The sequence below is a fragment of the Ostrea edulis genome, chromosome 4 (genome assembly GCF_947568905.1).
Source record: "Ostrea edulis chromosome 4, xbOstEdul1.1, whole genome shotgun sequence".
Taxonomy (NCBI): Eukaryota; Metazoa; Mollusca; class Bivalvia; order Ostreida; family Ostreidae; genus Ostrea; species Ostrea edulis.
Window position 1 is genome coordinate 84472980 of NC_079167.1, and position 15838 is coordinate 84488817.

A 15838-nucleotide genomic window follows, 5' to 3' on the forward strand; every position below is an offset into this window, starting at 1 on the left:
GAGAGGTCACTTGGGTAAATTACATTGGTCAGTAACCCCAGACATACACGAGGACAACTCAATTCCAAAGTAATCACATGTTACATAATCCATCAATCACAATCTCGATATTGTTTTAATTGAAGTTGAGTTTTAAATGATATTTATTCTTACAGAACACGTTTTTCACATCTTAGTTCAATGTGTTCGCTGGGTGGCATTCTAATTTAACTTTTTGCTCTAAAATTAAACTCAGAGTTGTTGTTTTTGTAAAGACAGGGTTTAAATTGGGCCTTTTTGCTTCTATGTGTTTTAAAAACTCGAAGTTAATGTTACTTGTTCTTCGAAAAAAATATTTAGAAAGTGCTCCAAGGCTAAAAACCTATCATTATGATGTAATTTCCATGGAATGTTTCCCATAAAAGACGACACAAAGTAGGTCATTATAGCCATTTTGTCAAATCTTATTCACAACAGGCTAAAATTTTTAGAAACATTTAAATATACGGTATCGACGTTTTATGTATCCATTTACTCATTTTTATTCATATGTCAGTATTCATATTCCAGTGAACTCGAAATCAAAGAGTCTTCCACATCTGCTTCATACTTGGATATTTTATTAAACATAGATGTCGACGGCAAACTAACAACTCAACTTTACTTCAGCTTCTCTATCGTCAACGTCCCATATTTATATAGCAATATTCCATTATCACCTGCATATGGTGTTTAGGTCTCTCAACTGATTCGAAACGCAAGAGCACCGCTGCGGTGGTCTAGAGTTAGAGCGTTCGCCCCACATGCGGAAGGTCGGGGTTCGAATCCCGGTCGCGACAGATTTAAGTCATTAAAACAGGTAGTGACAATTCCATCGCCAAACCCCGGCCTTCCGCATGCGGGGCGAAGTTAGAAAAAAAAAATAATAAAGATATATGTATATATATATATATATATATGAACTATTGAGATTATAAAACAGAATTCGTGAGCATTTTAAGAGTAGTACAAAATTAGCTTTATTGCAAATGTAAACTCATATAAAATGTATAAATAATAAATATCAATATCTGTATCCCCGGCTCCGAATGGACCGACATAAACATACTCCGAACACGACACCGAAAAGCTGTAAAAGAGACGTAAAAACACAAATTAGTAAGGCCAAGTCTGTCCATATACCTCTCAAACAATTAAAACAGCATTTCTCAGGTCGATGCAACAAACGTTAGAGACACTTTTGGTAAATTACAACAGAACTGTATGCACAGTTACCATGACAACAATAGCGGCTATCGCAATTCCTCCAATCATCAGGGCGTGGCCTTGGATATAGTGTACGATCTCGTCATAGCAACCCTAAAAATAATGCGTGTTTCAGTCTTTTAAAAAAATCGTAATTTTATTCTTTTACTGTTGTCAGCGCTTATTAGAACGCCAGTAAAATAATTTAAAATAAAAAATTTCTGAATACGCTATAGGCCTAAACATTCACCGTGTGGTACATATTTGGATTCTTCCTATAGGGCCCGCTGAACGGCGGGTCAGTGTGTGGCGGCCCATCAAAAGGTGACACTCCGGAACATGTTTTAAGATCACCGTCCGGGCTGCAACAGCTTTCCGGGACTAACTGACCACTTACAAGTTGACCGTCTACAAGAACAATCTTAGTTTTATTGTGAAATATTACACTAAGCTTGCAATGCAGTGGCGTAGCTAGGTTTGAAATATTTGTAAGCAGGGGGTCTAGGAGGGGGCGGAAGCCCCCACCCCCACCCCACCCCACCCCACCCCCTCCACACACACACACACAGAAGCTGAGGACATTTTTCGTAATATGTAATAAGATTTAACGATAATATCTGTAAGCATCCAGTGCTACTGTGCCACTGCAATGTAGTTTAATGGAAAATTCGAATGCTCTGCTGTGAATATATTTCTTCAGACAAAGCCTGTTCGTTCGATATACAAACACCCAAAAATGAGATTTTTTTCCGGTTATCGGTAATTTAAAGAATCTATAGTTTCTCCCCGAATATGAGATATATTAGTAGTTAGCAAATTCTAATCACTTACACGAAATGCTCTTGGCAAAGTTTGCAGTACATATATTTATGTCTGTAGAAAGTCTGTTATTAAACCCACTCATTCACTGTAACGCTAACCCATCACCTCATGAAGATAAAGGGCGGGTTCGATTGATTATTCTTAGCTAAAACCCTATTATTCTAGTCTTTGGTATTCTTACCGGATTCCCGCGATCTGTACCATTCTGATTTTGTCTTGTAGATTGCCCAAGAGTCGGTCGAATTTGCGTCCCCAGACACACCACAGCACTTCAGCTTTAAAATAAGAAAAAGTCTAAAGTTATAATCCGCTGTCCTAAACGTCCTACATCAACTCAGTAGCAAGAGATGAAAGATAAAGTCTAAAGTAAGCTTACCATCAGGGGTTGAAAAATAAAACCCAAACTTAGCATCAGGAATTAAAAGATAAATCGTAAAGTAAATTTAACATCAGGAGTTGAAATATTAAGTCTATGATAAACTTAACACCAGGAGTTGAAAGATAAAGTGTAAACTTAACACCAGGAGTTGAAAGATAAAGTGTAAACTTAACATCAAGAGTTGAAAGATAAAGTGTAAACTTCACATCGGGAGTTGAAAGATAAAACCCAAACTTAACAGCAGGAGACGATCAGTAAACTTCAGATCAGTGGTAGAAGGACTTCAGTGACAAAAGTATGTAATGCGAGAGCTGAGTTTGAATCCGACAGAAAAAAATTCATTGGTGAAAAACTAAGTTAGTTCCTTGCAAACAACCTTTGGTTTCATGTACCATTAAAAGTTTCAATCAATTTCATACAATAACTTGCTCAGTGATATGACAGACGAATTTTAAAACTTCGGAATAAAATATACACATACTGCTCGAGTGTTTCATTGTTATAAAAATCAATATATGCACCCAGGGGTGCATGAGCCGAGTTTCATGGGATACATTGTAAAGTCAGGAATGATGTGGCATATTTATAATTGTGAAGAACTAATTTCAGTTTTAAACTTTTCGAGTTACTGTCCAGAAACCATATTTGTCTGAAGTTTTCAATCTATTTTCGGTCACTGTGACCTTGACCTTTGACCTTGTTTTCTCCAAAATCAATAGGGGCCTTGCTTTGCTGGTATCCAACAATATGTCCAAGTTTCATTTGATTTAAATTAAAAAATTTCGAGTTATCCTCCGGAAACCAATTTTTTTTGGAATTTTAAATCTATTTTCGGTGTGACCTTGACCTTTGACATATTTTCTCCAAAACCAATAGGGGTCTTCCTTACCTGGTACATAACAATATCTTTAAGTATCATTTGATTCGGATTTAAACTTTCTGAGTTATCATCCGGAAACCGAATATTTCTGAAATTTTCATTCTATATTCGGTCACTGTGACCTTGACCTTTGACTTTTTTTCTCCAAAATCAATAGGGGTCTTCCTTACCTGGTACCCAACAATATATCAAAGTTTCATTTGATTAGATTGTAAACTTTTCAAGTTATCATCCGGAAACCAATTGTTGACGCCCGCCCGCCCGCCAACCCGCATCACCAAACCAATAGCCGAGTTCAACTTCGTTGCAACTCGGCTAAAAATAGCGATTTCAGTTTGCTGCCAATTATTTGACTTAATTTGCATTTCGTATGTATACGCGTGGTGCCCGTCACAACGATGGTCCCGTCACCACGGTGACAAAACGTTATGACGTACTTGTTTTTGTAGGAAGTCCCACATCTCCGTAATTACGCGATTCTCGGGGTCCTTTTGGTTCACCCCGTACTTCTCTATCAGTACCGTCTTCATGGACTCCTTCGTTTGGTGTGACGTCTACAACAGAGAATTATGTATCTACATTAAGGAGAATGTGGCGTGACGTCTGCAGTATGGAATTATATATCTACATTAAGGAGAATGTGACATGACGTCTGCAGTATAGTGACGTCTACAACAGAGAATTATGTATCTACATTAAGGAGAATGTGGCGTGACGTCTGCAGTATGGAATTATATATCTACATTAAGGAGAATGTGACATGACGTCTGCAGTATAGTGACGTCTACAACAGAGAATTATATATCTACATTAAGGAGAATGTGGCGTGACGTCTGCAGTATAGAATTAAGGAGAATGTGGTGTGAAGTCTGCAGTATTGAATTACGGAGAATCTGGGTGACGTCTACAATACATAATCATATCTCTACATTAAGGAGAATGTGGTGTGACCTCTGCACTACAGAATTACAGATCTACATTAAGGATGATGTGACATGACGTCTGCAGTACAGAATTAATATCTACATTAAGGAGAATGGGGTGTGACGGCTGCAGTACAGAATTGATATCTACATTAAGGAGAATGTAGTGTAACATTTGCGGTACAAAGTTAATATACATGTATCTACATTAAGGAGAATGTGGTGTGACGTGTACAATCCAGACTCATACATACCTTAAGGGGAATCGGGACATGAACGTCTACAGTACAAGATCAAAGATATAATATTAATGAGTAACGAGTACCGTCTTTGATATCAGGATCATATAAGGTATGAATCACCGGTATATAATCCCTCCCCCAACAAAATTCAAAATCTAGAAGCGATGAATTATGGGTTTCAAAACTTTTCCTCATTATGAGTGACTAATCTCCAACTCAGTCGATTTGTTGATATTCTTTAAATCTATCTAACCACAAAAATAATGAAATGTCATTGTAAAATTAAAAGAGAAAGAGAGAAAATTATAGAACATGAGAATGCGAGTTGCTGTGGGAGGGATGGGGGTTACGCTAAAATGCGAGGAAGTCCAACAGCTTCCTTTCAGGTCTCTAACACTACCTACAACCCAGTTGTTTGTCATTTCTAGTTTGATTCGGGCCGTGCACATGTATTTGGAAAAGATCATCAATATGAACAAAAGGACAATGAAAGTATGGAACGGTAATAGGATATTCTAAATATTTGAGTAATTTAAATGAATTTCCTTTACATGTTTGCACGTGAGTGTAGGGATTTGCAATAAACACATCCAAAATAGTTAGCAAAGGTGTGGATTTTTTTCCATTATACTCTACTAATCGAATGAAATACTTAACAAAGACAAGAATTTCAGTCAAACTGATGGATGCTACCCGAACTGCATTTAACCAATGAACTACTTCATATGATGAATACCTTGAAAAAGAGTTTACTTGTAAATGTTTAGTGCTCAAACATATTTCTACTTGTGAAACAAATGTTTGGTGCTCAGACTTATGAGCTCATGTTTGTAAATGAATATTGTTGAAACAGAGGCATTTCTGCATAAACGAGCCATATCTTTCAAAAATGACCTTTTAAAAGTTATCTTTGTCCAAAAGCCATTCGCACAATGATCAATAACTGTTGAAATATTGTTTGAAATAAGGTTTATTTTCATATATAAGGTATATGTTCTGAGTGACCTTTAACTTTAACAAGAGGCCCATGGGCCACATCGCTCACCTGAGTCACCTTGGCCCATATCTGAAGACTTTCCATATATATTTGCATGTAAAACCTTAGTCCCTATCATGGCCCCAACTACCCCTGGAGGCCACGATTTTTGCAAACTTGAATCTACACTAAATCAGAAAGCTTTCATGTAAATGTCAACTTCTTTGGCCCAATGGTTCTTGAGAAGAAGATTTTTAAAGATTTTCCCTATAATTGTATGTAAAACTTTGACCCCCCACCACTTGTGGCCCCATCCTACCCCCCGGGGGCCATGATTTGAACAAACTTGAATCTGCACTATGTCAGAAAGTTTTCATGTAAAAGTCAGCTTTTCTGGCTCAGTGGTTCTTGAGAAGAAGATTTTTAAAGATTTTTCCTATATATTTGTATGTAAAACTTTGATCCCCTATTGTGGCCCCATCCAACACCCGGGGGGGGGGGGGGGGGGGCATGATTTGAACAAACTTGAATCTGCATTATGTCAGGAAGCTTTCATGTAAATCTCAGCTTTTCTGGCTTAGTGGTTCTTGAGAAGAAGATTTTTAAAGTTTTTCCCTATATATTTGTATGTAAAACTTTGATCCCCCCTTGTGGCCCCATCCTACCCCCGGGGGCAATGATTTGAACAAACTTGAATTTGCAATATGTCAGGAAGCTTTCAGGTAAATTTCAGCTCTTCTGGCCCAGTGGTTCTTAAGAAGATTTTTAAATGACCCCACCCTATTTTTGCATTTTTGTGATTATCTCCCCTTTGAGAGGAACATGGCCCTTCATTTGAACAAACTTGAAAGCCCTTCACCCAAGAATGCTTTTGGCCAAGCTTGGCTGAAATTGGCCCAGTGGTTCTGGAGAAGAAGTCCAAAATGTGAAAAGTTTACAGACGGACAGACAGACGGACGACGGACAAAATGTGATAAGAAAAGCTCACTTGAACCTTCGGTTCAGGTGAGCTAAAAATGACCTTGAGTGACCTTAGTCCAAAAGTTATTCGCACAATGATCAATAACTGTTGAAATATTGTTAAAATAAGGATTTTTTCATATATAGCGTATATTCTGTGTGACCTTGACCTTTACAAAATGACCTTAATTGGCTTTGTCCGAAAGTCATTCGCACAAAGATGAATAACTGTTAAAACATCATTGAAATTAAGATTTTGTTTTACATATAAGGCATATGTTCTGAGTGACCTTGGCCTTTGTAAAATGATATTGAGTGACCTTTGAACTCTGTGTATTTAGAGAGAGAAAGAGAGAGGGAGAGTTTTAATAGGAATGATTTCGAACAGTATTGCACAATTCTTTATACATGTATTATAAGTAAATGAAAAAGATTACTGGTTACCCAAGGACTTATAAATTACACTAAATTGTATATCACAGGAGCGCAAGTCCATATTGAAATAGGAGTAAACAATGCAGCCTACGCATATTTGATAGTACTATGTGTATTATACAACATGATCATGGTGATTTTATATGTATCATTTACGCATCAAAGAACAAGGTATCAACGATTTTCACAAGGACTTCTAATTCAATATTATCTACTTTTGCAATGTCCCACAAATTAACCAACGTATCCTTGAAGGTTACCCTAATGATAGAAATATATCATTCAATGAGAACGACAGCGATGATCGAGGACACATTAACGAGAACAGCAATAATAGACGACTCATTAATGAGATGACAATGATAAACCAAATTAATTAAAATTAGACTTGTAAATTCCGCTTCTTTACGAAACAACCCTACAGACATTTGTGTATGAAATGTATCAGTGAAGAAGCGGAATTTACAAATATAATCAAATTAGATTCGTGATAAATAACCTTTAAACTTTTTTTCTTCCAGTTCCCACCTGTTAAAGGAATCAAACTCGGCAAATAGCCAAGACTTTATCTCTAAAATCTAATCTTCCAGAATAAAATACTAGCTTCTTATTTCCGTAAATGAAAACAGGTTCAATTAAACGGTTCCCATAAATTCACGAGCCTCATTAGGAAAGCTTAGCGTGTAAGAACAGTGCTGAATTTATAGGGAAGGGACCGCACCCCTCCATTTTTTAAATGACACATTTTAAAGTCACCCGTTCATAATTTATGTAAATATCCTTTAGCTCCAACTCCGTCCACCACCACCACCCTCTCTCTCTCTCTCTCTCTCTCTCTCTCTCTCTGTGTGTGTGTTTTGAAAATTATAGATTCGCCACTGAGGAATATTAGAATATCGAGCGAAGTAAAGGGTCCATCTCTCTATGTACATACCCCGGTACACTTACCTGTCCCAGAAATAGGAAGACCAGGATTGCAATTGTAAGAAACACAATGAATACAATTGTCATCAGAATGGAGTACTGAAAAATAATAATGATAAAATAATAGACCCGAATATTAACCTTCGATGTACACTTTCGTCCTGGGGCCCGTTTTACGACAAAAACTAATATTTTTAATTCATCAAAAATGTTTCTGTGTAAATTTTATTACTGTATGTATTCTTTATTTCCTTAGAATTAACCCAAAAAAATTTTTACATTTGAAAAAAAAGTGTAGCATTAAAAAATTGCAAAAAGTATTCCAAGTGGCAAGATATTTTTGTAAAACTGACCCCAGGTTTTTAGTTCTGAACAGATCAAGAGATTCGATATCACAATTATAATTTGGTGTGTGAAACATGTGAATTCAATAACACAATTATAATGTGGTGTGTGAAACATGTGGGAGTGGAACTCGCAAATATTCTTATCTAGTGATCAGTCATCCAAAAAATTACTTTTAAACACCACTCTGATTCCACGTACAAGTACTCTGAAGTTGAAATTAAAAAAAATAGGCTAGAGTTCCTCGTTGACAATATTTTCGTGGTCTTCGGTGATCAGGTCTTCCAACAGTCTGTTGGAATCCCCATGGGCATGAATTATGCTCCTTTGTTAGCTGACCTGTTTCTATATTCCTATGAAGCAGAATTTATTCAAAAACTTCTATGTGAGAAGAAAAAATCTCTTGCTGTGACCTTCAACTCGACATTTAGATATATCGATGGTGTATTATCTATTAACAATAATAATTTTCATTCATATGTCGATTCGATATATCCCAGTGAACTCGAAATAAAAGACACCACAGAGTCGTCCACTTCTGCTTCATATTGTACTTGGATATTTTATTGAAAGTAAATATTAACGGCAAAACTAACAACTCAACTGTATGACAAACAGGATGATTTCATCTTCCCCATATTTATGTAGCAATATTCCATTATCACCTGCATATGGTGTTTATGTCTCTCAGCTGATTCGATACGCAAGAGCTTGTTCTGCTTATGGTCAGTTTTTAAATCGAAGCAGGCTACTGACAAACAAGTTGATGGTGCAGGGGTTTTAACAGTCTCGTTGAAAGTCAGCATTTCGCAAATTCTATGGTCGTTATAACGATCTAGTTTGCCATTACAACCTATCATGTCTGACGTGTTTCATACCGATTGTTGAGCCGTTCTTGGCACACTGATTTTGACTACGGATAACTCCATTTGCCTGATCAAGATATAGGGCTCACGGCGGGTGTGACCGGTCGACAGGGGATGTTTACTCCTCCTAGGCACCTGATCCCACCTATGATGTGTCCAGGAGTCCGTGTTTGCCCAAGTCTCTATTTTGTATTGCTTATAGGAGTTATGAGATTGACATCTGTTCGTTATCTTCACCGTGCATGTGGATTCAATACCACAATTATGATTTGGTGTGTGAAACATGTAATATTTTGAAAAATACACGTTCAACATAAGTAAGTAGTTTTAACTTAAAATTTAAGCAACAATTTACTTTAAGCAACACTTTACTCACACAGGCCAGCATGATTTTGCTCTCCTTGGCGGCACCCACACAGCCACACAGGGAGATAATGACGATGGAGGCGCCCCCTGCAATAGCCACATAGGCGGCAATGTGATAGAGCTCGTTCCCCAGAACTCCGGACAGCGTCCTCGGTCCATAGTCAGAAACTAGGATGTACAGTCCCAGAGCCGTGCACGCCGATCCTGACAACTACAAAAACAAATCATTAAAAACAAGAGGTCCACGGGTCACATCGCTCACCTGAACAGCAGTTCCTAGCAATAAACAAGCTTGAGTAAAACTATAATTATACAAACAGCTTGGTTCAGGAAAAATAAAAAAAGAATTTAAAGGTAACGTCTGAAGATTCACTAATTATTAAACTTAATAACTAAACTTAACAACAAATTCATTAATTATCATATGCTCTTCTACTTGTAGACGGGTATGGCCTTTCATATCAACAAATTTCATCTAAGGATGCTTTGTGCCATTTAGTTTGGTTCCCTTCACATGTAAAACTGCGATCCCCTATTGTAGCCCCACCTTAAACCCAGATGTCATAATTGTTACAAACTCGAATCTCTACTTTGTCATGAAGCTTTCATGTAAATTTCAGCTTTTCTGGCCCAGTGGTTTTTGAGAAAAAGATTTTTAAATGACCCCACCCTATTTTTTGCATTCTTGTTATTATCTCCCCTTTGAAGGGACATGGCCCTTCATTTGAACAAACATGAATCATCTTTACCTAAGAATGATTTGTATAAAGTTTGATTGAAATTGGCCCAGTGGTTATGGAGAAGACGATTTTCCTATATATGTGCATGTAAAACTTTGATCCCCATATCGTGGCCCCATACTACCCCCGGGGGGCATGATCTGAAAAAATGAATCTACTCTATATCAGGAAGCTTTCAGGCAAATCTCCACTCTTCTGATCGAGTGGTTCTTGAGAAGAAGACTTTGAGAAATTTTCTTTACATATTCACATGTATAACTTTGATTCCCTATTGTGACCCCAACATACCCCCGGGGTCATGATTTTAACAAACTTTTCTGGCCCAGAGGTTCTTGAGACTATTTTTGCATTTTTGTGATTATCTCCCCTTTGAACGGGCACCGCCGCATGGCCCTTTATTTGAACAAACTTGAATCCCCTTCACTCAAGGATGCTTTGTGCCAAGTTTGGTTGAAATTGGTTCAATGATTCTGGAGAAGAAGATGAAAATGTGAAAAGTTTACGACAACAACGACGGACAACGGAAGGTTTTGATCAGAAAAGCTCAGGTGAGCTAAAAACAGGATCAGAAACTAGGATGTACAGAGCTGCAATTTCTAACATTCTCTCACTCGCAACATAAAGTGGAAAAGTTCTTAATCACAGACATGTAACAAACTTGGTTGATATATTGCAAAAAATATCATTTCCATGTTACTATTTATAAAGTTTAGTAGCCTGTACTTTCTCTGGTTATATTGAATAGTATTTCTGGGGGCTCAATTAATTAATCACCGTTAGAAAGAAGAAAACAGAAAAAGAAAGGAACCAATGACAGAACATGAAATAGGTACCGACATAGGACGTGTTTGATCTTGATCATTTTCCTTTGGAGCGCCTGTTGTCTAACTCATTTTTTATATGTAAATCAAATTACACGTAATTCTTCTTAAGTTGTGTTGAATTTGTACACGATATAAAAGTTTATAGACTTACAAACACAAGCAAGTTGAATATCAAAGATCCGGTTTTCAGGAAGCTCACTGAACTCGACATATCAAGAAACCTGCAACAGAGTTAAAACATGTTCTAAATATTCCGACATTTGCTTACGTTTTCTGATAATGTAAAATGAATTATGGATTCTTTTCTTTCTCTCCTCCTTTTCCCCCCTGATTGATCGCAATCAGTGATTGCGCAACAGAAGGAAGTGATCACGCGCTAGAGGGCACGCAGTACTGCATTAGTATTGTAGTGACATATTTAAAAAAATATCACGCGAACTATCGATCTTCAATATTTCAGCAATATCAACGCATCATTAACATGAATTAAATGATATTTTTAGATAACTTCAAACATTTTCAAAGTGTTGGAATATTTTTTTTTCTTCTCTAAATTAAACAAACGATTCAAAAGATTTTTTTCATCTTCCACGATGTTAATGTAGGTTTCTCTTTCTCTCTCTCTCTCTCTCTCTCTCTCTCTCTCTCTCTCTCTCTCTCTCTCTCCATGTATGTACATATAATACTTAGAAACTTTTACACTACTTAAAAAGCCCAAAAAGAAATTAAAATAGCTTTTTGTTAAATCTTTCTCCTGTTTTACTATTATTATCTTTTAAATATAAAAATAATTTACTCCAACTTCAGTAAACTATCATATCATACATGTATTTTAGTGAGCTTACCTTTTGCGTGGTGTACTTGTTCCTGTGTATGCGTGATCATGGGTACACGTGACGTCGATCTGTTACGTCTTGCCCCCCGGGCCCTCTCTCTACCCAGGTAATGATGTCACAACACGGACACACCCGCATATACAACATTCTACAGTAGTCTAACAATCTGTTCAACACGAATACTACTGAATTACATGTAGTTAAGTATTAAATCCAGAAACTTTTCAAAGCGGTGTGGGGGTTAAGGTTGGTACGACTCGAGATGATTCCAATTCCGTTCCAAAGGCGAACTTCAGACCCAAGATTAACAGAAAGACTTTATTCCAAATGTTCAAACCAAACTTGGTTATGAACTGTAACACACCTGACCTGTAACTATAGAGAAACTCGAATCATGATGAACTATAATTCACCGAATATATAACTACCGGTATAGAGAAAATCGAATCATTATGACTTATAATTCACCAGATGGTTAGATATAGAGAAAATCGAATCATTCTGAACTATAATACACCGGATCTATAGAAATAGAGAAACTCAAATCATTATGAATTATAACACACCTGACCTATAGAAATATAGAGAAACTCGAATCGCTATGAACTATAATTCACCGGATCTATAACTAAAGGGAAACTCGAATCATTATGAATTATAACACACTGCATCCATAGAAATAGAGAAACTCGAATTATCATGAACTATAACACACCTGACCTATAGAGAAACTCGAATCATGCAGGGGCGGATCCAGGAATTGCAGTTACGGGGGGTGCCACTTTATGAGGCAGGGGGTGTGGGGGCGAAGCCCCCGGAAGCTCCTGGATTTTACAGACTTTATAGGGCTTGAAATATATCTCCTATTTAGTCTTTTGTACTATTTTCTATCATTTTTTTATGAGGTGAAATTAATGAAATGACGCAAATTTTAAGGGTTTTTGGAAAAAATTAAGTTCTCACAATAAAGTAATTCAAGAAATCAAAAGATTTTGTCATTCATTTCTCGAGGAGTGGAAGAAATTATTGCTTCTTACATTGTTTTGTACATTTTTCTAAACAAGATACCACGATTTACGTTAAGTTTGAAAATTTTAGGGGGGGGGGGGGGGCTCCGGCTGCGCCCCCCTTAAATCCGGTAAAACTCGAATCATGATGAACTATAACACACCGGACCTATAGATATATAGTAAAACTCGAATCATGATGAACTATAACACACCGGATCTATATATATAGTAAAACTCGAATCATGATGAATTATAACACACCGGACCTATAGATATATAGTAAAACTCGAATCATTATGAATTATAACACACCGGATCTATATATATAGTAAAACTCGAATCATGATGAATTATAACACACCGGATCTATATATATAGTAAAACTCGAATCATGATGAATTATAACACACCGGACCTATAGATATATAGTAAAACTCGAATCATTATGAATTATAACACACCGGATCTATATATATAGTAAAACTCGAATCATGATGAATTATAACACACCGGATCTATATATATAGTAAAACTCGAATCATGATGAACTATAACACACCGGACCTATAGATATATAGTAAAACTCGAATCATGATGAACTATAACACACCGGATCTATATATATAGTAAAACTCGAATCATGATGAATTATAACACACCGGACTTATATATATATATATATAGTAAAACTCGAATCATGATGAACTATAACACACCGGACCTATAGATATATAGTAAAACTCGAATCATGATGAACTATAACACACCCGATCTATAAATATTATAGAGAAACTCAAATCATTATGAACCAGGGGCGGATCCAGGAATTGCGGTTACGGGGGGCGCTACTTTATGAGGCAGTGGGTCCAGGGGGCGAAGCCCCCGGAAGCTCCTGGATTTTACAGATTTTATGGGGCTTGAAATATTTCTCCTATCAAGTCATTTGTACTATTTTCTATCATTTTAATAAAGTGAAATTAATAAAATGACCCAAATTTAAAGGGTTTTTTGGAAAAAATTAAGTTCTCCCAATAAAGTAATTCAAGAAATCAAAAGATTTTGTCATTTATTTCTCCGGGAGTGGGAAATTATTACTTCTTTTATCGTTTAGTACATTTTCCGAAACAAGCAGTGGCGTAACTTCCATTGAGGCAACCGAGGCAGCTGTCTCGGTAAAAAAAAAAACACCTTTCACGTTGTTAAAATGTCGATAGCGTCTGGGGGGCTGCGCCCCCCCCCCCCCCCCCGACCCCCTGCCTCGGTAATATTCGAACCCAAGCTACGCCTATGACAAGATACCGCGATTTACCTTAAATTTGAAAATTTATGGGGGGGGGCGTCTGCGCCCCCCTCTAAATCCGCCACTGTGAACTATAACACACTGGACCTATACCTATAGAGAAACTAAAATCATTATCAACTTCAATACCCCGTAGGAAAAAGTATATACATTGTATAACGATCCATACACTATGTCTGATGTCTAAGAGTTAATCTGATTTTCAAAAAAGATTCGAGATATAGAACCGAATTAGCTCTACCCTGGAGCCCCACACTCAGGGAACATATTAAATTAGCTCTATCCTGGAGCCCCACACTCAGGGAATATATTAAATTTCACAGCTCTTGTAGACGATCAGCTGTCTGAGAACAATGCTTACCAGACTGTTTAGAGACTTATGCATTTCTGTTGTATTTGTGATCAATTTTGCCTAGTAGTATCCCCAGACTGCCAAACATTCCACGCTACGAATCTTATAATCAATACGCGAATACGCGACCATTCACACTACGAATCTTATAATCAATACGCGACCATTCACACTACGAATCTTATAATCAATACGCGACCATTCACGCTACGAATCTTATAATCAATACGCGACCATTCACACTACGAATCTTATAATCAATACGCGACCATTCACACTACGAATCTTATAATCAATACGCGACAATCCTAGTAGTCCCATCGCTAAACTCGTACAATTATATGGTCAAGTGCATATCACATTTTTATGGGTCAAACACAAAAGAAACAAATCGCCTCGATTGACATGGGTCACATTGTCTCGATTGAGTGTCGTTAACAAAGTTTTGTTAACGACACTCAATCAATTGAAAAATGTGTCGTACTTTAGTTCTTAACCTTGTTTAGAATAGGTCCTCAGTACTCCTTGCTTGTCATAAGAGGGACTAAATGGGATGGTCTTTCGGGCGAGACCGCAAAAACCGAGGTCCCGTGTCACAGCAGGTGTGGCACGATAAAGATGACACTCATATTAGTTTTGATGTATATATAAAGCCCATATTTTTGTAAGTCTTCTATTAGCTGCAGGACGGCCCCGGGGTGAACTTTAATTTTCAATTTTGTTGTAAATAACGGGTCAATACTTGGCTTATCTCTTTATATTTATGATTTTGAGATGATGTTCGAGTTTCAATCGATTGATTTTACATTCAGACTTCGAAATTGTCCAATTAGTCTCCATTTTTCAAACCTCTTTGCTTGTAAATAATTTGGCACATCTCCATATACGGAGGACTTGCAGATAAAGTTAAGTCGATTGAGTGAAGTTTTACCAAGTTACTACTCTTAAACTGTCTGGTTTGTGTGAATGTTTACTTGTTGTTGGGTTTTTTTTGGGGGGGGGGGGGTTGAGGGTTGGGTTGCTGTTCTGGTAGATAATGAGCATTTTTTGGGTACGTCTCTTAAAGATTAAGTGTCATGCCAACGGACCTAGTCCTTAGACTTTGAAAAACTAAGTACTATATATGTATATCATTACTCACCATTTCCGGACTTTCCCTCTTCGTGGTTTTTTTTTTTAAATGATAAGTAAATTTTTCAGTGTGCACCTTTATAACTTACAGATCAAACTATTGATTTACTTTCGCCAGTTATCGCCCTTGGACTCAATAATGCTTTGCTCAGTTTGCAGTTCTCTTCACAGTTGATTCAAGAAAACAAACGCACCAATGTTCTAAGAACAAGGTACAGTTTGGACATAAATAAGCCCCGATATATTCGAAAACTTAAACGTGCAGGTGGAATGATTTCATTTGTATGAATTATTACGTCACAC

The 15838-nt window shown here is 37.0% G+C and overlaps 1 protein-coding gene across 2 annotated transcripts; it reads right to left on the bottom strand.

Annotated features, from left to right (window-relative positions):
* Positions 1 to 973: 973 nt before the first annotated feature.
* LOC125672243 (CD82 antigen-like) lies at positions 974 to 15656 on the bottom strand. Of its 2 annotated transcripts, XM_048908417.2 has the most exons (10): positions 15546 to 15656; positions 11752 to 11890; positions 11058 to 11127; positions 9353 to 9553; positions 7790 to 7864; positions 3743 to 3859; positions 2228 to 2321; positions 1475 to 1632; positions 1255 to 1338; positions 974 to 1108 (listed from the first exon to the last, which is right to left on the bottom strand). In XM_048908417.2, the coding sequence occupies exons 3-10, from the start codon at positions 11115 to 11117 to the stop codon at positions 1043 to 1045; spliced, it is 855 nt and encodes a 284-aa protein (XP_048764374.2). In that variant the 5' UTR covers positions 11118 to 11127; positions 11752 to 11890; positions 15546 to 15656; the 3' UTR covers positions 974 to 1042. The 2 variants fall into 2 exon arrangements, with proteins under 2 accessions (XP_048764374.2, XP_048764372.2); XM_048908415.2 differs by lacking the exon at positions 15546 to 15656 and having other exon boundaries at positions 11752 to 12575.
* Positions 15657 to 15838: the final 182 nt, after the last annotated feature.

Bases quoted from the DNA above. Each gene is read 5' to 3' on its own strand.
- LOC125672243 (XM_048908417.2), bottom strand. From the start codon at position 11,117: ATGTCGAGTTCAGTGAGCTTCCTGAAAACCGGATCTTTGATATTCAAC. The intron at 7,865-9,352 runs GTGAGTAAAGTG...ATTATTTTTCAG, and splicing joins GCAAAATCATGCTGGCCTGT to TACTCCATTCTGATGACAAT. The intron at 2,322-3,742 runs GTACGTCATAAC...CTTATTTTAAAG, and splicing joins GGGACTTCCTACAAAAACAA to CTGAAGTGCTGTGGTGTGTC.